Source organism: Mesoplodon mirus (assembly GCF_964341445.2).
Source record: "Mesoplodon mirus genome assembly, chromosome: 12".
NCBI lineage: Eukaryota > Metazoa > Chordata > Mammalia > Artiodactyla > Ziphiidae > Mesoplodon > Mesoplodon mirus.
This window is the reverse complement of record NC_138988.1, coordinates 35,853,922-35,875,154: the sequence shown is the minus strand read 5'-3', so window position 1 is coordinate 35,875,154 and position 21,233 is coordinate 35,853,922. Positions and strand designations below refer to the sequence as shown.

The window sequence follows — 21,233 nt, the reverse complement described above, 5'->3', positions numbered from 1 at the left end:
ACACATACACATATACTATATACACTCACACACACATACACTATATACATCCACACATACACACACACACGTACTATATACACTCACACATACACACACACATACACATATACTGTATACACTCACATACACACACATACACATATACTGTATACACTCACACACACACATACACATGTGCTATATACACTCACACATAACACACACATACATACACATATACTATATACACTCACACACACACACACATTTTTGCTGTAACAATAAATGATTTCAAATTTTTTAGAGCTGTAGTTTTTAGAGAAGAAGAATCTGGGTGTCCTTGTCAAGCCCCTTCCTTACTTCACAGCCACAGAGAGGGAGGCCCTGGAATGTCCCTAAGGGCCCTCTGCCAGCCAGGTCAGGACGGCCCAACCATGGAGCAGGCCCAGCTTGGGAGGCTTGAGTGTGTAGCTGACACCTGCCACTGCAAACACATCTAGCCACTGCAGTCCAGACAACCAACTTAGGGCCACTGCTTGCAACCAACTCAGGACCATTCCTCAACTCATTCAAACTGTCCTTTAAACTTCAGGAGGAAAAAAAAGTGCATTTAAGTAACACCCCTTCCCAAAACTCCCTCCATTGTTTTGCCTGTTCTAACAATAATGGGAACTATCACAATATACAATTTCACTACAGTACCTTTCTTTATCAAAAAATACTTGCTGAATACCTATCATGTGCCAGGCCCGGCAGGGTGCCACAGAGACAGTGGTGAACAGCACACTCGGTGTTCTCAAGAAACTTAGCATTAAGGCACCTCCAGTCAGCTCTCCGAAGGCTTCTGACCTTTACTTCCTCCAGAAGTCCTATGAACAGTTTCACTTCTGTAATGGCAGCATTATGGGCTCAGGCTAGAAACACCCATTCGCAAAGTTCAGGGAGCCCTAAGGCGCCTTCTGGTTCTATCCTTTAACTCACAGATGTGGAAAGTGAGGCTTAGGGAGAGTTACTTCCCTTTGGAAGCATAATGAATAAAATAAAGAAGGTGGAAAAGGAAAAACAACAAGATAATAATAATGATGTTTGTATTACAATGCTAGAATTATAGGAAACTTTTCTATTTTCCAAAATTCTTGTAATGGGGTTATATTATTTTCATAATTAAAAGAATTTTTGAAAAGATTTAGAAACACGTTCAGTAATAGATATATAGATGTACAGACACATGAAATTTATAGAGAGAAACTACTACTTTCAGCAGCTTATAGCCACCTCCAATCTCATTCTTTGAACTAAAGCTGGGTATAAATAAACCAATACATATATATAGAAAAGTTACATATACTTTCAGCTCCTGGTTTGCCCTCTGCTTCAGAGCTCTGTCACTGTTAAACCTGAAAGTCCCGAGAAGTTGGAAGGCTGACCAAACTATCCCACAGGTGAATTTTATTGTTAAAGAAAATAAAATGAGAAAAACCTGGTTCTTAAAAAGTGCAGAAAAACAAGTGTATAAAAAGTTAGGAAAATGAGATTACAGATCGTTTTCTGTATTTTCCAAACTTTCTGTAATTGATATAATATTTTTATAATACATTTGTTTAAACGCTGTTAACATGGGTTCGGGAGTTAGACTTGGATTCAAATTAAATTGCTCCTCATTTCTGCAGAAGTTATGTAACCTCACTGACCCTCAGTTTCCTCATCCATAATAAATGGGGACAATATCTTTCTTACAAGGCTGTGGGGAGATTTAAATTAGACAACTTTAGTATCTAATTAAATAAATGTTAGTTTCCCTCTCCTTGTTTAAAAAACTCTCATTTCTGAGGGTCCTCTGCCCTGGGGGCTCTAGGCAGCAGGTGGTCTGCATCTAGGCAATCAGCAGTTCTATGGAATCCCCTGGCTGATACTTCAGTTTCCTGACTGCTTAGAGAGACTTTTTACTTACCTTCTGTCAAAATCTGTTTCAAGAAAGACTGTTTGAAGAAACTCCAAGTCAATTTAGCCTCTTCCCAATTTACAAAAGCCTAGAAGAAAAAACAAAACAAAGCAAAAACTCCAGGTATTCCAAGTCTAAGAATATAATAATACTACATGAGAGGCAAACTCAGCTTGGTCTCTAAATCCCAATTTGGATAGTCCCCACTAATTTTTCATTTACTGCTAAGCACACAGAAAACATCTAACGAATACTGGCAAAGAACTTACATTCCTAAATGTGAAGACAAAGTCTCTGGGTGGAAGAGCCTCCCTGTGGGGCCTGCCCAAGATTCATTCACTGAGACCCCTAAAGAATTGTGCTGTCCCCTTGCTGCTGCCCAGAGAGTAAGCTGACCACATGGAACACACACAGCTCACAGTCAGTTCTTCCCTTAAAAGACGTCTGAAGCATGCCAAGCTGCAGGACAAGTTCTGCTCAATGTACATCTTAGTGCTTCATTTAGCCAGCCAGGGTCCCTTTACAGAAAGCATATGAGCTTGGCTTGTATATTTCAAAAGAAAGTAAGGCCTTCCAGCTCAGTTAAACCACATAGAATTGGAACGACAGAGAAAAGGAAAACAAAAACAAAAAACAAACTTCTGATATGGCTCTTCTCAAACTCTCAGGGGGAGCACCAAACTGCCCATTTTCTAGGGACAAGGAGGGTAAGAAGGAAGCAAATGCTTAGGAAGGGCAGAGGTCAACCTGTAAGAGACAGGTAGCCTCAAAGCCAGAGAGCCGACCACAAAATGCAGGAGAGGGGCAAGCTAGCTGGACATGACTTCTTTTTTCCTACTTCCTCCCAGTTCCTTCTAGGGGCCCCTCCTCAAACATGAAGGCATCCAGAATATTCAGTTTAGGTGTTAGGTTCTTATTCTCAGGGTACCTGCATTTTGGAAAGTTCTTATTAACTCAGACTTTTCAAAGGTGGGATTTCAGGGGGCTATTTAGGAGGAAAGGGGTGAATCACAAGGCCAAGCCCAACCCACCTCTCTAAAAGGTCGATTTTAGCTATGGAAGCTGGCCCAAAGGCAGGCGTAGAACCTGTCCCAGTCACATGGGCCCCTGCTCTTGGCCCAAAGCCCATCTGTGTAGAAATATAATGCATGCCATATATACGATTTTAAATTTTCTAGCAGTCTACAGTGAATAGTAAAAAGAAACACGTAAAATTCATTTTAATATATTTGATTTGACCCCAAATATTATCATTGCAACATGAAAAGAAATACTAGAAGCATTTCATATTTTTTATATTAATTCTTTGAAATCCAGTGTGTATTTTTTTTTTTTTTTTTTTTTTTTTTTTCTGTACGCAGGCCTCTCACTGCTGTGGCCTCTCCCGTTGCGGAGCACAGGCTCCGGACACACAGGCTCCGCGGCCATGGCTCGCGGGCCCAGCCGCTCCGCAGCATGTGGGATCTTCCGGGATCGGGGCACGAACCCGTGTCCCCTGCATCGGCAGGCGGACTCTCAACCACTGCGCCACCAGGGAAGCCCTCTAGTGTGTATTGAGTGCACTTACAGCTCATCTCAATTCCAAATGCTCTGTAGCCACATTGCCCCGTCCACATTGCCATTTAGGACAGGGCAAGTCTAGAGTACCCTTTGAAAGCAAGGGTCATTTCCAGTCCTCAAATCTCCTCACCCTTTGGTTTCAGAACCTTTCTTCCAGATTTGGAGGACAGTTCTGAATCCTGCCAAACCACACTGACATCAGTGCATCATTGGACCTGGAGCCGAATGCCAGGGGTAGCTCTAGTCCAGGAGGAAATTTTCCTCAGTGAGAAGGAAATTGGGCATTTCCTTGCCCCAGAACAAAGAGCGCCAGACCTCCCTATACCACTAGGGGGCACTGTGGACCATGTCATCCTGGTACACTGATTCCCGCCCATAGTTGGCCTCAGGGGAGCCTGGGTAAAGCACCTTCTCTCTCTCTCTGCCCCCTCCATGCCAGGTGGTCCTCTGGAGGGGGCGAGGGGTGTGATCTGCAAAGCAGTAACTGTGCTCTTTTCAAAGGAAATGAACAGTTACAGCGGACCCACAAGGCTTTTGTGAAGCCTACTTGCTGTTAGGCTGTGAACTGATTTGGGAAGGTGGCTGAGCTCTTTAAAAAAAATAAATTAAAAGTTCTTTAGGACAGTGAAATCATGACAGTGCATCTGATCTTCAAGCTTATACTTGAGCATTCCTTTCTCCTAATGCCTTCAGTTTAAATGGACCCATGGTTTGGAAGGAATGGCCACACTGCTTACTAACTCCAAAATGCTCATTAAGGACACAGAGGCAGGAAGTCTGATCAGAGATTGGGTTTCTTCTCAGAGGCACCTGCTAAGTGGTAGAAAAAGAAGCACTCTCCGGGCTTTTACCATTCTGTTCTGAATGGATTTGTCACTTGGGAAGGTCAAAAGAGGCCTCTTGGGGCTTCCCTGGTGGTGCAGTGGTTGAGAGTCCGCCTGCCGATGCAGGGGATGCGGGTTCGTGCCCCGGTCCGGGAAGATCCCACATGCCGCGGAGCGGCTGGGCCCGTGGGCCGTGGGCCGTGGGCCGTGGTTGCTGGGCCTGCGCGTCCGGAGCCTGTGCTCCGCAACGGGAGAGGCCACAACAGTGAGAGGCCTGCGTACCGCAAAAAAAAAAAAAAAAAAAAAAAAAGAGGCCTCTTCCCCAAGAGCTAGGTTGGTATTGCTGAGCTGGTCTACAGGCTGTGAATTTCTCCAGAATCCCGTGACTAACAAGCCATTCCACTGCCTCCCGGTACTGATGGAGAAATTGAGGTACAGGTGGGGAAAGGTGATGGGAAGTACCTCTGGAGAAGGTCTGGGATCAGAACTCAGGGGCTCATTGTGCTTTAACCTGAGTCACTCTTCTACTTCCCAAACTCTTCTGACTCAGAATGGTCCAACAAGCTGCATCTTTACCACACTGACAAGAGTCACCAGGGCCACGGTCCTGTCCCCTGCCCTCCATCACCTCCACACCCCGCACAGCACTCTTTCCTCTCCCTCTCACTCCAGGGCTATCGACTGCCCTGGCTTCGTCCATGCTCCCGCTTCCACCCACCCTCCACTGTCCTCATCACTTGATAAGTGATAGATAATTGCCACTGCCTCCTCCTGGTCTTCTTCCAAGCTTTTCTCTCCTCATGGTAGGGTTCAGGCTTTGGATTCAAGCTCAGGGACTGGGGCTCAAACTACAGCTCCTGACTTTTTGTTGTTGTTGTTTATTTTGGCTGCTCTGGGTCTTAGTTGTAGCACAAGGGATCTTCGTTGTGGCATGACAGCTTCTTCTGAGTTGCGGCATGCATGCGAGATCTAGTTCCCCAACCAGGGATTGAACCCAGGTCCCCTGCATTGGGAGCATGAAGTCTCACCCACTGGACCCAGGGGTGAGACTGGGGAAGTCCTATTCCTTACCCTTTTTTTTCTTTTCTTTTTTTTTGGCTGGGCCACGGCGGCATGTGGGATCTTAGTTCCCCAACCAGGGATCAAACCCGTGCCCCCTGCAGTGGAAGCGCAGAGTCCTAACCACTGGACCTCAGGGAATTCCCTACAGCTCCTGACTTACAGACTACAAAGACCATGGGCAAAACACTTAACTTTGTTAAACCTCAGTTTTCTCACCTACAAAGTGGGATAAGAAGTCCTATTTCCTGGAGCTGGTATGAGCAATGAATGAGAGAAAACTAGACATGATAAATTTGTAACAGATGGCAAGTTTCTCAGCACAAGCAATTAGACCATGGTACTGTTCAAAAACCTTTCATTAGGCTCCACTGCCCTTGAACTGCACTTGGCAGCACCGAGGCCATTACTACCCGGCTCTAGACCAGCACACCGTCACCTCCTTCCCCCTTTTGCTTCCTCACCTCTCCCCTCCCCAGCTGTCCAACCAACCTAAGGACCCAGTCATCTCTGCAATCCCAATTCCAACATGGTGATGGGCACATAACAGGCCCTGAGCAAATGTTCTTCCTTCCTACAGCCACGAATGCTCATTTCTACCACACGTTCACATTTGCCTCTGCCCACGCAGGCGTCAAGGCCCAGCTCAAAAGCAGCTTCCTCCATGAAGCCTTCCTTGACGCTTGCAGATGGAATTCATCAGTTCTTTCTCCGTGCTTCTATCTTGTTAACACTAGACACACAGTGTAGTTAGCAGAGTACACATGTTATCTCCCCACCACAGTGCAAGTTCTGAGCACAGGGACCTCACTCAGGGCACCTGGTACAGTGCTTAAGACAGGATACTGCTTAGTACATGCTTGCTGTGTTAAATTCCTCAACTTTACTTGAATACTAGCTGATCTCTCATATTAAATCCCTCAGGAGTGTCAAAGAATAGAAAAGATGTAAAAGGCAGGCTTTATTTGAGATGTCATTACTTTAAGGCTAAATAAGTAACATTAAAGAAGACAGAATTCTGGACTTCCCTGGTGGTGCAGTGGTTAAGAATCTGCCTGCCAATGCAGGGGACACGGGTTTGAGTCCTTGTCCAGGAAGATCCCACATGTTGCAGAGCAACTAAGCCCACGTTTCACAACTACTGAGCCTGTGCTCTAGAGCCTGTGAGCCACAACTACTGAAGCAAGCGCGCCTAGAGCCCACGCTCCACAAAGAGAAAAGCCACCGCAACGAGAAGCCCACACACCACAGCGAAGAGTAGCCCCCGCTCACCGCAACTAGAGAAAGCCCACACAGAACAACGAAGACCCAATGCAGCCAAAAATTAATTAATTAAGTAAGTAATTTAAAAAAAAGAAGATGGAATTCTATAAGAGGAGGCAAGAAATCTCCCAATTTGGTCAAGTTGATTGTGAATGCAATTTTTTGACCAGTTTCGTAGAAGGGAGCCCCCAGGGCAGAAAGCTGCTCTGGAGAGTCGAGTTAGGCATGTTGCTGGTGTAGTCATCCACTGCATTCAGATTTGTCTCGTTTCTTTTCTCTTTAAAAAAGTAAACTTGAATAATGAATTGTTCTACCTGGAATCTCGTAATCTTTAAGTAAATAAATAATTACTTTGGGCAATAAGACAATTTCTTCTGGAAGACTTCATAGCATAGAGGTTTAAACACACAAACTAAGGTTTTTCCACAGACAGAAGTTAGAGAGAAGTGGGTCCAAAGCCAGCTGTGTGATTTGGGGTTCGTCACTTAATGTCTCTGAACCTCACTTTTCTCACCTGTAAAATGGGAGACAATAGTATTTACCTCATAGGGTTACTAAGAGGATTAAGGACAGAAGTCCAAGTACAGTACTTAGTCTAAGGCCGGGCGCAGAGTAAGTGTGCAGTCGATGGCAGTTATTATAAACGGCTCTTTGTCAAAGTTCAAATACTTTCACAGAATTCTGTTAAGTCTTTAAGAGGGGCCTCAGAGGTTGTGTAGACCAACAATCTCACCTTAAAAGTGAGGACCCTGAGGTCTGGAGAGAGTCCTGCAGGCTTCAGATCTGTATCTACTGCCTCCCAAATGCATAGGAAGCTCCCTGAGGCTAAGCAGTCACCTTCCTACGTGTCTGTGTCCCAGAGAACACCCAGCAGGGGCTGTGTTCTGTCAGCAGGAACACTGCCACCATCATGTGTGACAGGTACACCCAACCTTCTTAAGGTCAAGACTTCTGTCCTGACAACATGAGCATGGGTACTTTCGGGACAGATTGCCAGGTGAAACCGCTGAGCTCTCAGCAATGTCATCAGTGTCTGCCTGGCTAGGATGTTTGAGTGGAGCTACTCCTGCTCTCAGAGCAGCAGTGGGATGCTGGTGATGGTGTGGGCTGTCACTTATGGATGTGCACTCATGCCAGGCCACAGTGTTAAGCACCTTATATGCCCCATCTCATCTGGCTCTCACAACCACCTTAGGAGGGAGGTATTCTTATTATGCCCATTTGACAGATAAGGAAACTGAAGGTTGGAGTTCAAGGAAACTGAAGGTTGGAGTTCTGAGCCCGTCACAGGGTTAAGTACACACTTGTCGGACTCTTTTCCTTACCCTCTCTCTCTTTGCCTGTATTAACAGTAAAAACGCTCCTTTCCAAAATACTGCTGGGAGCAGGCGCTGGTCCAGTATGAAAAGCTGGCCAGGCTTGGTACAGGTGGGCCCTGGGGAGCGCTCAGGGAGGGGGACTTTTCTGCACTCTCAGACCCGCTCTGTGGGCAGGGAGCAGAAGCTCCAGGCAAGAGAAGTGATCTGGAGTCCTGATCTGTTAAGCCTGCAGATAAGGCACCATGGTATCCAAAAACTGTCATGTTGATTTAGGTTAAAGGTAAGATCTAGTTGATCAGAATGGAGAACTCTCATATAACAAATAAGAACATATCTGGCTTTGTGACATAATTTCTCGTTTTTCTTGAAAAGTTGCATAACAAGATTCCTTAAGTTCTGAGACTTAAGTCCCAAATACTTTATTACATTTTCAAGTAATCACAAAAGAGCTATAAGGAGAAGTCCAGCTGAAGCCTCACCTCAACTAAGTGCACCACATCCAGCAAGCAAGTAAGTATGAGAAAAAGGGAAAGCGCATCAGCCGAGATGGAGCAGGTCACAGAGCATCTGTGCAGAGGCGATGTGGTAAGACATCACATGCACGGCTCCTGGGCTAGAGACACTACCACTGACCCCACGAGAGTCAGGAGAGAAAAGTCAAATGGACTGAAAGTTGAAGGGTTGAGTAGAAAGAGATTATGCCTTGCTCTCACACATCAGACTCTGGAATCCTCAGTGATCTACGTGGGGAAGAGGATCACCTGAGAGAGCAGCCTGACACTAGGCAAAGGAACTCTGCAGGGGCCCTCCCTGCTTTGTCAGCACCATCTAGACTAACTGTGCTGGAGGTCAGTCCTGGGAAAAACCAAGAGACGCAGCAGAACAGAGAGAGTGAGCACAGCGGTGAGAGCCCTGTGCTCTGCTGGGATTCACGCCACTCCAGCTCCTGTCCTCACTCTGACCCTCACCCTGGGCAGGTAATTTAGTTGCTAAGCCTCAGTTCCTCAACGCTAAAATAGAAATAATAATGTCATCCCCAAAGAGTTGTTATAAGCATTAAATAAGGTATGTAAATCATCCAGCACAGGGCCTGGCAGAGTGATTTTCAACTGGGGGCAATTCTGTCCCCTGGGGGACACTCCACAGTGTCTGAAGATATTTTTGGTTGTTACAACTTGGGGGTGGTACCTCCTGGTATCTAGTGGGCAAAGATCAAGAACGCTGCTAAACATCCTACAATGCAAAGGACAGCTCCCACAACAAAAATTATCTGGCCCAAACTGTCAATAGTGACAATATTTAGAAACCCTGGCTGAGCACGTAACAAGCACTCCATAGACATGAGTTATCAAATTATCTTTATTATTATAACAATAAGCGATAAAGTTGTCATTTCTTTCCCTCAAAGGTAACTAGCATCTGTGATTAAAATGATAACAGACAAAATACATTACTTACTCTATTTCTCGTAATATTGGGTAACAGATCTGTCATTCTGGAGACAGGAAGAACTTGTTGCGTGGCTGATTCTGGGGAGGCCAGTAACTTTGTGAAATAAATAACATAGCAGAGCACCAGAACTGCAGTATAGAAAAGCTGAAAAAAGAAAATAATGGGTTTAAATTACACTGTTTTAATGTAAGCATAATTAAGATACACCTACAGATTTGACCTCAAAGGCCAGTCAAGAAATAGAACTGTTTTAATTAACTGTACTTTCTATGGAGCAATGTCTCACCCTCTGGAAAACAGCACTACTGAGTATGACCCAGCTCCACTGCAGCATCTCTAGGGAAAGTGTCACAACACTTCACCTGACTGGGAGAACAGAAGTTCTTCCAGGCAGGCAGAACATAAGTTCCGTGACAGACATCCACTAGGACAACCACCACAGCAATGTCAGATACGTTCTCCGAAGATTTGTATTTGGACAAAGGGATGGCTCTCCCAACTAGACAGTACACCTTGAGAATCCGTGTGTCCCAGCTGTGCTAGTATCCAGGGACTTGTCCATCATCTAGGGCTGGGGATTCTCCATGAACCCCAGAAACCTGTGACACTATGATTAAAAAGCAGAATTGAGCTGCTGGCTCTCCTTTCTGCCTAGTGCATGGGTAGGGCAAGAGCTACTACAGGATGGGGAGGGTCAGGGTGCTAAGAGGCTCCACCCCTTCCTCTTCCCATCTAGGACAAAACGATGTCTTCTGGCCATGAGCAGCAGCCTGGGGTTTTGTCTGCAGGTTGGGGAGGAGTATCCAAAGAGACCCTTTTCAGGAATTCCCTAGCAGTCCAGTGGTCAGGACTCTGCACTTCCAACGCCGGGCACCCAGGCTCGACCCCTGGTCAGGGAACTACAATAAGATACCACAAGCTGCGTGGCATCGCAGGGAAAAAAAAACAAAACGAAAGAGCCCCTTTTCATAAGCTCCCTTATCCCTCTGCCCCTGAGAACAGTGCACACTAGCTTAAGAAGTACTGGGACCTCCAGGCCCCACTTTCAATCTGGAAACACCAAGCCTGCTCCTTTAGGAAACGCACTAAGAGGAGTCTGGGTTTAGCGGGTGTAGGCTCCTCTGCTCTCCACGCCCATCCATGCCTGAGGACAGACTCGCCATCCACTCTCCTTCTTTCATGCCTCAAACCCTTTAAGACACAAGCAGCGCTGTGGGGAGCCACACCACCTGAGGCCAATATCCTCTGTAACAAGCACCCTTTTCTAGCCCCCTTCCTTGCCTCTCTCCATCTTCCTGCTGACCAGAGCCTGGGGAAGAGCAACAACCTCTTTACAGAGTATCCTAACTACATGATCCCTTCCCCTTTTTCTAATTGAGGAAATATTCACATAAATTGACCATTTTAACCATTTTAAAGCATATAATGGCAGTGGCTTTTAGTACATTCACAATGTTGTACAATAACCACCATTATCTAATTCCAGAACATTTTTCATTACTCCAAAAGGAAATTCTGGACCCATTAAGCAGTCACTCTCCATTCCCCAAGCCCCTGGCAACCACTAATCTGCTTTCTGTCTCTACAGACTCGCCTATTCTGGACATTACACATTAATGGAAACATGTAATAGGTGGCCTTTTGTGTCTGGTTTCTTTCACTTAGTATCATGTTTTCAAGGTTCATCCATGTTGTAGCACGTTATCAGTATTTCATTTTTATGCTGAATAATATTCTATTGTATAGATATACCACATTTTGTTTATCCATTCATCAACTGATGAACATTTGGGCTGTTTCCACCTTTTGGCTATTGTGAATAGTATTACTATGAACATCCGTGTACAAAATTTTGTTTGAACACCCATCTTCAGTTCTTTTGGGTATATACCTAGGAGTGGAATTGCTGGATCACATGGCACTTCTACATTTAACTTTTTGAGGAACTGCCAAATTGTTTTCCACAGCAGCTACACCATATTACATTCCCACCAGCAATGTATGAGTGTTCCAATTTCTCCATATCTTCACCAATGTTTGTTATTTTCTATCTTTTTGATAATTGCCATCCTAACTGCTGTAAAGTGGTATCTCATTGCGGTTTTGATTTACATTTGCCTAATAACTAATGATGTTGAGCATCTTTTCATGTGCTTATTGGCTATTTATTTGTGTATCTTCTTTGGAAAAATGTTTATTCAAGTCCTTGACCCACTTTTGGGATGGTTTGTCTTTTTGTTGTTGAGTTGTAAGATCTCTTTATATATTCTACAGTGACCCTTTTATTTGAGCTATGATGCCATGGGGAGAGGGGCCAGTTCAAGGAGGAAGCTGGAGGCAGGCTGGAGAAAGGAGAATCCCAGCACCGCAGGTGGGGCTCGCCTGCTGATATGAGGTGCTGTTGGCCCTTAGACCTCTCCCACAGAGACTTGACAGAGAATATACCAGAGAAGTGCGCTCAGAAATCTTACGATGAGGATGTCAATACACTCAGAATTGGCCTAGCTGACCTACGATCTATGACGTATCCTGGGTGGGAACTACGACAATGAGAAAGTCATAATGCAAGTAACTTTCCCAAGAAGAGTCAACCAATAACTGGGCATCTCTACTGCCCTCCTATCCTATTAGGGAGAGTCCATCACAAACAGTGACGAACGTTGAGTACTGTAGTTGTAGATCTAATAAAACATGGCAAAAAAAATCAGAGATAACTTCTCTAAAATATGTAATTGTAGCAAGCTACTTTTAGGAAGCAATTCTCATTCTTTTTTTTTTTTTTTTTTTTGCGGTACACTGGCCTCTCACTGTTGTGGCCTCTCCCATTGTGGAGCACAGGCTCCGGACGCGCAGGCTCAGCGGCCATGGCTCACAGGCTCAGCCGCTCCATGGCATGTGGGATCTTCCCGGACCAAGGCACGAACCTGTGTCCCCTGCATCGGCAGGCGGACTCTCAACCACTGCGCCACCAGGGAAGCCCCTCATTCTTAATCTATAATTTTAAATCTAGCTCTTCTATGTTTCACAGAAATATTTTTACTTTTTGCCTAGGACATGGGAAACATTTTCACAGAAATCATTACTAAGAATTTTAACTTGTCTTCCAATACATTAAGAAAAATTACAAAGTAGTTTGTACTACGAGATGGTCTGATAACTGTTTGATCTTTTTCATTTTTTTAATTAGCATAAGTACTATAGTTACATTTTTAATAGAACTAGAAATATGAACTAGAACTAGAAAATGAGATGGAATTGAAGCCAAAATTGCTAAAACTGAAAACGTACCTCCTATGACTAGATTCACACCCTCTGAATTATGAGAGATTTCAATCTAAGTTTAAAACAGGCTTGGCAGAGTTTCCTGCTATTCTGAAAACAACTGATTGAAATCCAGGGAAAATAACACACATGCAATTTGATTCCCACCCCACCCCCTTACTGCTTTCTCTCTCCTCCATAGGATTGTCAGACAATCAAAGGTCAGTTTGATATGGGCTGGGCTTGCCCACAGAATGTCTAAAGGAGTTTTTATGTCTGACAACAAGGCTGGATGTGGCTCTCACCAGGTCCCCACAAACACCAGTGGTGTCAGTGTATGCAGTGGGAGGGACATGGCAGCCAGAGGAGAAGCAGTGCCAAGACCACCTTTCTAGAGCTTCCAGCCTTCTCCACATGCATGAATACTGCAAATGTAAATCACAGAGTAACAGAAACAAGAAGTAAAAAACAGATGGAGAAACAGAAATTATACAAAAGTTAAAAGTCATAACTCTTACCTGGGCCAAAGAGAAAATATACAGTCCCCAGTGAGGCAAACACAGCACGAGAAAAGCTGTCAGGACGCTCTTGAGGATTACTGACAGGCTCTCAGCAATCACCTGCAAACCCATGGTAAAGGGTACACTTTACAAACATTATTAAAAACTAAAGATGCAAAGGAATCCCAGAAAATCTGGGATAGCGGTTACCCCGGTGGTAGGGGTGGGGCATATGGTTGGACACAGTATTAATAATGTTCTACTTCTTGGGTTGGGTGGTAGGTTCATGGACCTTCAGTATATTATCATGCTTTAAGATTTACATATGTTACACACTATATTCTTTTGTATGTATCAAATAATATATTTTAAAAGATGAAAAGTTAATATCCGTATACAACTAAATAGAATCACTAGAAAAATCTGAAAAACGTCCTTTTAAATTCTTATTTACACTAATAACTTCCCTATTAACAAAACCTGTTCTTCATTAATAGTGTAGCAGAGGTAAACTTCAACCAAACTCATCTGACAGATCTCAAGTGAATGAACTGAACTGTTCATGTTACCTTTTTCCAAATATTTTTTAGATGCAAATCTGAAAAGACCATTCTCTCCTATAAAAGCACTTTTTAAAAACCACTCTTTCTCCTGTTCTTCTCATTTCTCATTCACAGCAGAAGGCACACTGACCTTAAGCTTGACAAACATATGTGCTTGTGCCAAGACCCAGAAGGGCTCTCCCAGAAGTTCCACCACTGCCGAGAACCCAAACACCACCACTCCAGTTCCATAGTGGGGGATGACATCAGGATCGGGCACTGCGAGCAACTGTAGCCAGGCCCAGCCCAGGAACACGGACCAAAACACACCCAAAGGGACTCTAGAAAAGGGAACAAATGTCTCTTAATATGCTAAATATAAAAATAAAAATATATTAAAATAGTAACATTGAACAGAAAAGAAATATAGTCATAATAAAAATAGCTACCACTTATTCAGGCACTTACTACATGCCAGGCATATGATTCACCCCCTTTATCTCACTGACTCCTCACAATGATACTCTGTCATTACCCCCATTTAAAAGATGAGGAAACTAAGGCTGACAAGCATTAGGTAATTTGGCCAAGGTCATAGACAGCTATTCAGGGCAGAAGTAGGACCCAATCCTGATCTAACTCCAAAGCCTGCACTCCTATCCACTGTGTTACAATGACTCGTAAGTAAAACTCCCAGAAGTGCCTGCTGTTTGCACTAGAATAACTGAAGGACGGTATACAGCTGGTCCTTGTACCTCAAATAACTGGTAGTCCAGTGCACAGTAACCCTTCAGGTGTGACCAGAGAGCACTTCAATATGACTGGGTGGCTAACAGTCATTCCTCTAATAAAATAAACACCTACCAGCCGTTATGACAGTCATCTCCATGAGGTAATAAGGAGTTATGCAAGGGCAGGACTGGGAAACCATTTTAATCACTAGCCCTCCTGGCAGGGATTGAACTGCAGAAAAGCCATTACAACTTTTAGCTGATGTACTTGGTCCTCAAGAATATTCTAAAAGGCTCAGAACTGAAATCAACATAACAAAATTGAGGAGAGATACAAAGAAACCCTTAAAAGGCTTTCAAAAAATAATAAGTGGCTGTTAAAAGCGCAGAAAACACTCTAAGGAAAAAGGTTAGGAATAAAAAAGATGGCACAGGCCCAGTGGGAATCAAAATAGCAGAAACAGCCTCCAAAGAGGGTAGAAGTGGGGTTAGAAACGTGGCACAGAAACCCCTACCCGGAGCTTCCTCCTGGCTCCTGGCCATCCGGAGAGAAAACAGCCAGGGATGCTCCTTCACACATATGTTCTCCCCTTCCTGTCCCACGCCAAGGGCCCAGAAGCCCACTGCAAAACCCAAGCTGGAAACTATTCAGCTTTAGGCAAGTGTTGCTGTTTAATTTCTCACACTTATCACACTTGCCTCCGTGAAACCGTCTCTGGCCAAAGCACAACTCACGTTAGCCACAGGAGGTTGAGGGTCTGGCTCCAGTCCCGCTGGGTGCTGCCACTCAGACATGCTCTGCGGAAGGCCTCTCTGGCCAGGAAGATGGTGGTAGAGTAAAGCAGTGTTAGCCTGTAAAGGAAAAGCAGCAATCAACATGATGTCTAGATTTTTCATAGAGACAACTTCTGGGATTTTGCTAGCAATCGGGAGGAGGAAAAGTCTTGGTCATAGATCACTGGTGGTGATTGGCGGGGGGCAATGGTTTCTTACAGAAGCCCCCTCCCCAGCTAATCTGATCCATACAATAGGAGAGTTAGGAACCAAACAAGGGACATATGAGCGTGTGCCTATAGAGAGTTATGCCTAGGACAGAAACTGCCACAGAGGCCCCCAAAGCCTGCAGCCTTTGTGCCTATACAGAGGTGTGGCTCTGACCATAAGGAGGAAAAAAGGACAAGATATGACCGCACACAGCAAGAGGGCCTCTTGGCCACCCCGAGACTGGTGACCTAATGACCCTTATGAAAGAAGCTGAGGCTCTATTGAGTAGAGAATCTCAACACAGGCAATGAGGCTGGCAACCACTACTGGGGCTGCTGCGACCCAGATGGGCAAGGCTTGCCCACGTTCCTCCTGGCGGGCTTACCTAGGTGGACCCTCCTGCACCTTAGCAAAGAGTAGCTACAGTTCCCCTTCCTCAACAGGCAGTTGATTGGATGAAGCTAGAATGAGGATGGCCCAGGGCTAAGGTACCTGAGGTTGTCCAGGGACCATTCTGTGACCCAGTGCTTCTGTCCCAATGAGACTGAACTATACCTTAAGCAGGTAGACAGGCCAGACAAGGGCTGTCAATGCAGGGATCTGCAAATCTGGGCGAGGCCAGTGGGGAGAGGCCCAAACTGCTTTAAAGTCTGAGTACCTAAGAGGCCTTGGCCCTCTTCCTTCCTGCTTTTACAAGAACATTTCTCATTTTTAAAATAAATTTATTTATTTATTTATTTTTGGCTGCATTGGGTCTTTGTTGCTGTGTGCAGGCTTTCTCTAATTGCAGCAGCTGGGGCTACTCTTCGTTGTGGTGTGCAGGCTTCTCATTGCAGGGGCTTCTCTTGCTGTGGAGCACAGGCTCCAGGGTGGGCGGGCTTCAGTAGTTGTGGCACACGGGCTCAGTAGTTGTGGCTTGCAGGCTCTAGAGTGCAGGCTCAGTAGTTGTGGCGCATGGGCTTCGTTGCTCCGTGGCACGTGGGATCTTCCCAGACCAGGGCTCGAACCCGTGTCCCCTGCATTAGCAGGCGAATTCTTAACCACTGAGCCACCAGGGAAGTCCCAAAAAGAGCATTCCTTAAAGTATGGTCCCTATTTCAAAATCACCTGAAAAACTTGTCAAAGTGCAGATTCCTGGGCACCTCCTCAGTCCTACCAATTGCAAAGCTCTCCAGATGATTCCTTTGCCCATCAAAGTTTGAGACCCTTCTCTAAGCTCTGAGAACAGAGCCAAGAGCATATGTTCGGTAAATATTAGATGTGAAATGCTGTCTGGAACATAATGTCTTGTTTACTAGGACATGAAGACACACCTGGGAAGCTGAGCTATACTGAGCACTCACATCACTTCATATACTTTTGTGTCATTTGTGAAGGTAGAATATGTGTGGTTGTCCTTGAACAGACAGGAGGAGAGTAGAAGAAACAGAGTCTAAAAGACAAAGCAAGTTGGCTTTCTAAGAGCCTCCAAGGAACTAATGACAAGGACTCAGCTCTCATCCCACTTCCACTTTCCAATTATAAAATTCACCGAGGAGGGAAGGAAGGTGGCTGTTCCAGCCCTGCAATTACAAAGTACATCCTCACGATCTGCAGAATTCCTGCTTCCTTTGCTGTCAGCAGGACGAGAACACAGGATTATACCTGAGTTGGAGTTTGCAGTGAATTACTCCCACTCCTCTCCTGGGTTTTAAGGCACAGAGGGAGAGCGGGCAGAGAAATGTGTATTTGGAGGCTGCTAATGGAAAACACACCATGGGTCCATTAAAAGCAACATCGCCTAACGCTTCTCTTCAGCCCACTGCTGAAACACTCTGCTTCTGGTAAAGGTCCATGCTTCTAAAATCCAAGGGTGACACACAGGTACAGAGTTTGAAGAAAACCCGACTAGGGATGTGAGTTGTGGACAAGGCCAGGGTACACCCCTTCTTACCTGACATTCACTATGCCAACGATTTCCTTTGACAGGAAGCGAAGAATAAATGCATTTAAGACAAAGGTGATCAATCGAAACAACACCTACAGAAAAAGAAAAAAATACATAATAAATTATATTGGGAAGGTTTACTTCGCTGAAATGAACACAAGATGGCTGCTCTTCTTAATGTAACGACATACAGCAGCTTTGCCAGAGAGATTCTCTTTAAAATGCTCAACCTGTCTGCACTGCTTCTGAAATCTCATTCCTTGGGGTCTCTCGGCACTCTCATGCAATGGTCAAAGAACCCAAGAAGGCATGTGGAAGTCTCCCTAATTTACTGATGAGAAGAGGGAGGCCCTGACAGATTCACTGAATTTCTTCAAGTTCAGTCAGGCACTTTAGGGAGCAGAAAGGGAATTCTAGTTAGTGCTTCACACTGGGCCTCCCTCCAGCCTGTTTAAAAAGAGCACACACTTAGCAAGTGGAAGTCTGCAGAATATAGCAGATTTACCAGGAACGATGGAATCTAACTTCTCCTTCTTTGCCTAGTAATATCTAAGGATCTGACAATGACATTTAATCTCTTTGAACTTCGGTTTCTCAATTAGAAAACAGAAAAGGCTATGTTTATTTACTGAATATTTGCCACTTTCCAGAGAGGAACTGAAATACCTTTCAAACAACTGCAATAAGATACTATAAAATAGAGGGGAAAGGAAAACAGAGTCCAGCTATCGCCATTTGAAAAGGATATATCCTGAGACTTTCAAGCCTGTGAATTCAAGAAAACCACCTGAACAAAGAATTCTTCCCATGAGACAGAGAAAAACAGGTTGCAATTAAGTGAGGTTGCCAAATGGGGATGATGGCTGGGGTGCAAGCCTAAGTGACACCCCCTCTGCATCCTGGCAGCAACACAGATGTAACTCAAGGGCACTCCAGAGCAAATGACAGATCACTTCTGTGTCAAGCACTCTCAGAGTTACATGTGAACAGTTGCAATCTGGAAAATTCAATCAAACTATGCCAGTGGACCACAGTGGTCTGAAAATCTCCCGGGGAAGGTATGACCAAAAAGGGAGACTGCAGTCTAACACTGTCCCTGAAGTGTCACAGAGCAGCAAGGTCTCCAAAGCCAAGGTATCACAGTGTTAACCTTTATGGAGTCAAAGGTGATCTTTTCAAAGTCTGATGAAAGCTTGGTAGCCTCTCCTTAGAAACATGCGGGTACATACATAGACACCAAATTCTGTATTCAATTTTAGAGATTTGAAACCAATTCATGCAGCTCTTAACGGAAAAAGTACTCAGCTGAGAGTCTCAACTCACCATTTAGCTAAACCCATCATCTTCTAATTTCTGTAAGCCTCAATTTTCATCCCTGTCAAGTGAGGCTACCTATCACAGAGAGTTGATGACAAGGATCAAAAAACATCGTGGAAGTGAAAGCATTTTTGAAAAATGCATACAAATGAAAGGCATTAATACACTATGGCTGGCTCAGAGTTACAGAGAATAAGCTCTTAAATTCTTTCAGAACACAATGTAATTGCAAAGCTACCTCAAGTGTCTGCATTGTAATTTGAGAAAGCACACAAGACTGAATTAAAACACTCCAAGAAACCTAAAGATTATAGCTAGTTAAAAAAAAACCCACATGCACACATTTATGTTAACTTCAAAGTTATCACTAAGAAACTTAATGTCTTAGGCTATATCCATATCTCCTAATTGGTTTGAATAAAGGTTTGAGCTAATGAAGATATAAGGTTGCTCACACTCCCCAGTATTTGCTCTGTACAGTGGCCCTTATTAGCAACAGTCTTCATTTAACTTTGTAAAGGACTTAACAGTTTAAAAAAAAAAAAAGCCCTTTCACATCTGTTAATTACCTGACCCCTAAAAGCAACCGGGTGAATGCATGGGAAGCAAGTAAACTCGGAGCAAAGGGATTTGCCCACATGGCAAGCAAATGACCCAGCTTGAGCTTATGGGTAAGGCCACCTGACTCCTAGTCTAGTGTGTTTTCTGCTATGACTTGTTTTCTTTTAATGAAGCTAATCTCAGTAGTAAGGTATCATCAAAGGTTGAACAATCAACACTGTGGCTAAAGCACTGAATTCAAAGTTATTAATGTTGTGAAATACAAAAAAAAAACACAACTAGGTAACTTAGGGTTCAACTAATTTAGGGTTAGATGACTAGCTGTTTATAAAGTGCATATCTTGTGCAAGGAATTCTTCTACATACCTTACATAGATTGGCTCATTTCACCCCTACAGTGACCATTTTCAAAATTCATATTACCATAATAAAACTAGCTAACATTTATTAAGTACTTATGCCAGGCACTTAGGCATTTCATCTAATCTCCCTAATGACATTATGAGGTTGCATTATTGTTCTCATTTAAGATGAGGAACCTGATGATTGTAGAAGTCAAGAGATTTTCCCCAAGTGCAGGCATCTAGCAAGTGGCAAGGCCCAAACTTGAGCCCTAGTCTGCCTGGTGCTTTCTCCTAACCTCTATGTGAAATGCTGCCTCTCTAAAACAAAGGGAAAGGTAGATTCAGGACTTTTGTGAGGAAGGGTTGAACGGTCAAGAGTGAGACATAGAGAAACTGAGCCACATGACTTAGAATGACCAGGTTCTAGGGTTAAAAGAATCTTTACAATACCATTTGGATCAACTGGCATGCACCATACCTGACGTGAAAATTTGGGCCAAGAAGGGAAAGTGACTTGTCCAAGGTCACACTGCCTTAAGGAAGAGTGCATACTAAGAGCCAGAGCATACTACTGTTAAGTGCAATTATCCGAATAACCCCAACCTAGCCTCACAGCAACCTTATGAGCTAGGTACTATTATTACCCCCGTTTTCTGAGGAGGAGCTGAGGCTTAGCAGGTGAAGTCACTTGTCCTGGGTCATGCAACAAGGGCATGGTAGAACCAAGATTCCAGTCCAGGCCTGTCTGAGCCCAGGTCCCTGTTCTTCGCCATGCCATATTGTCTTTCTGAACTCAGTGGGAGTCAGAGTTTGAAAAAAGTGTTTGAGGGTAAGGAGTGGGACATGGAAAAAATAAACCCTTGCCTTAAAAATATGTGAGATTCTAGAGCACCAAAGGCACCCCTGCCACCTGATCTAACCCTCCCCTACTGCCATATGGGATATATAATGCTCAAAAGGAAAAGTGGTTTGTTTGCAGTCTCCCAGCCAGGATTCTGGACGCAGGCTCCCAGCCCCGGGCCCAGGTGTCCCCTCTCGGCCGCCGCCGCCACCGCCTCTCGCGGAACCCCTCCGTAGTAGCGGGGTCCACGCCAGGGCTGGGTCTGCCCCGGGATGGGCTCTCAAGGGCCCCCGGGCCACCTCCCCGTGAATCCCGGCTACGGAACGGGCTGGGGCCGGCCCGGCAGAGTACCTGCAGGAGGAGACCAGAGGAGGCCAGCCGGGCCGCCTGGCCCAGCACCTCGCGGGAGCGCATAGCCTCAGCGCCCGGGGTCCGTCCCCAGTAAACGCCTCAGACCGCCGGCTTTGTCGCAAGAAGACAGCGTCACGGAGCGGCTCGTTCGATGATTGGCGATTTTGTACGGCGGAGGCGGGGCACGGGAAGATCTGGCCCTTTAAGTGGACCGGGTTCGGATGAGTCAGCGTGGTTGCGCCGCATCGCCTCTCCCGTTTGAGAGAACGTGTGGTTTCTGTGCCTATATCTCCCGGTTCCAAATAAGTTGAGTACTGTGACCATACTAAGAGGCGCTATTAAAGTAGCCAAAGCCCCTTCTCTGAGACTCCCAGCCCACCAACCAAGAAACACTAACTTCCCTGGCCTCATCTGTCAAAAGGAACAAACTATTCACTGGCCTCCGTAATAAGATTTTTTTTTTTTAAGAAATG

The 21,233-nt window shown here is 44.9% G+C and overlaps 1 protein-coding gene across 4 annotated transcripts in view; it reads right to left on the bottom strand.

Annotated features, from left to right (window-relative positions):
• Positions 1 to 20,885, bottom strand: part of RFT1 (RFT1 glycolipid translocator homolog) — a 40,411-nt gene extending 19,526 nt beyond the window's left edge. For 3 of the 4 annotated variants that reach the window (XM_082638771.1, XM_082638770.1, XM_082638773.1), the window contains exons 1-7: positions 20,761 to 20,885; positions 17,353 to 17,438; positions 15,171 to 15,287; positions 13,856 to 14,045; positions 13,181 to 13,282; positions 9,408 to 9,545; positions 1,934 to 2,012 (exon numbers count right to left, since the gene is read on the bottom strand). In XM_082638771.1, coding sequence (XP_082494897.1) covers positions 1,934 to 2,012; positions 9,408 to 9,545; positions 13,181 to 13,282; positions 13,856 to 14,045; positions 15,171 to 15,287; positions 17,353 to 17,438; positions 20,761 to 20,823 — 775 coding nt within the window. In that variant the 5' untranslated portion in view covers positions 20,824 to 20,885. Of the gene's footprint in view, positions 1 to 1,933; positions 2,013 to 9,407; positions 9,546 to 13,180; positions 13,283 to 13,855; positions 14,046 to 15,170; positions 15,288 to 17,352; positions 17,439 to 18,669; positions 18,739 to 20,760 lie in introns of those variants that run through there. The other variant, XM_082638772.1, reaches the window with a different exon arrangement.
• Between the last annotated feature and the right edge of the window lie 348 nt (positions 20,886 to 21,233).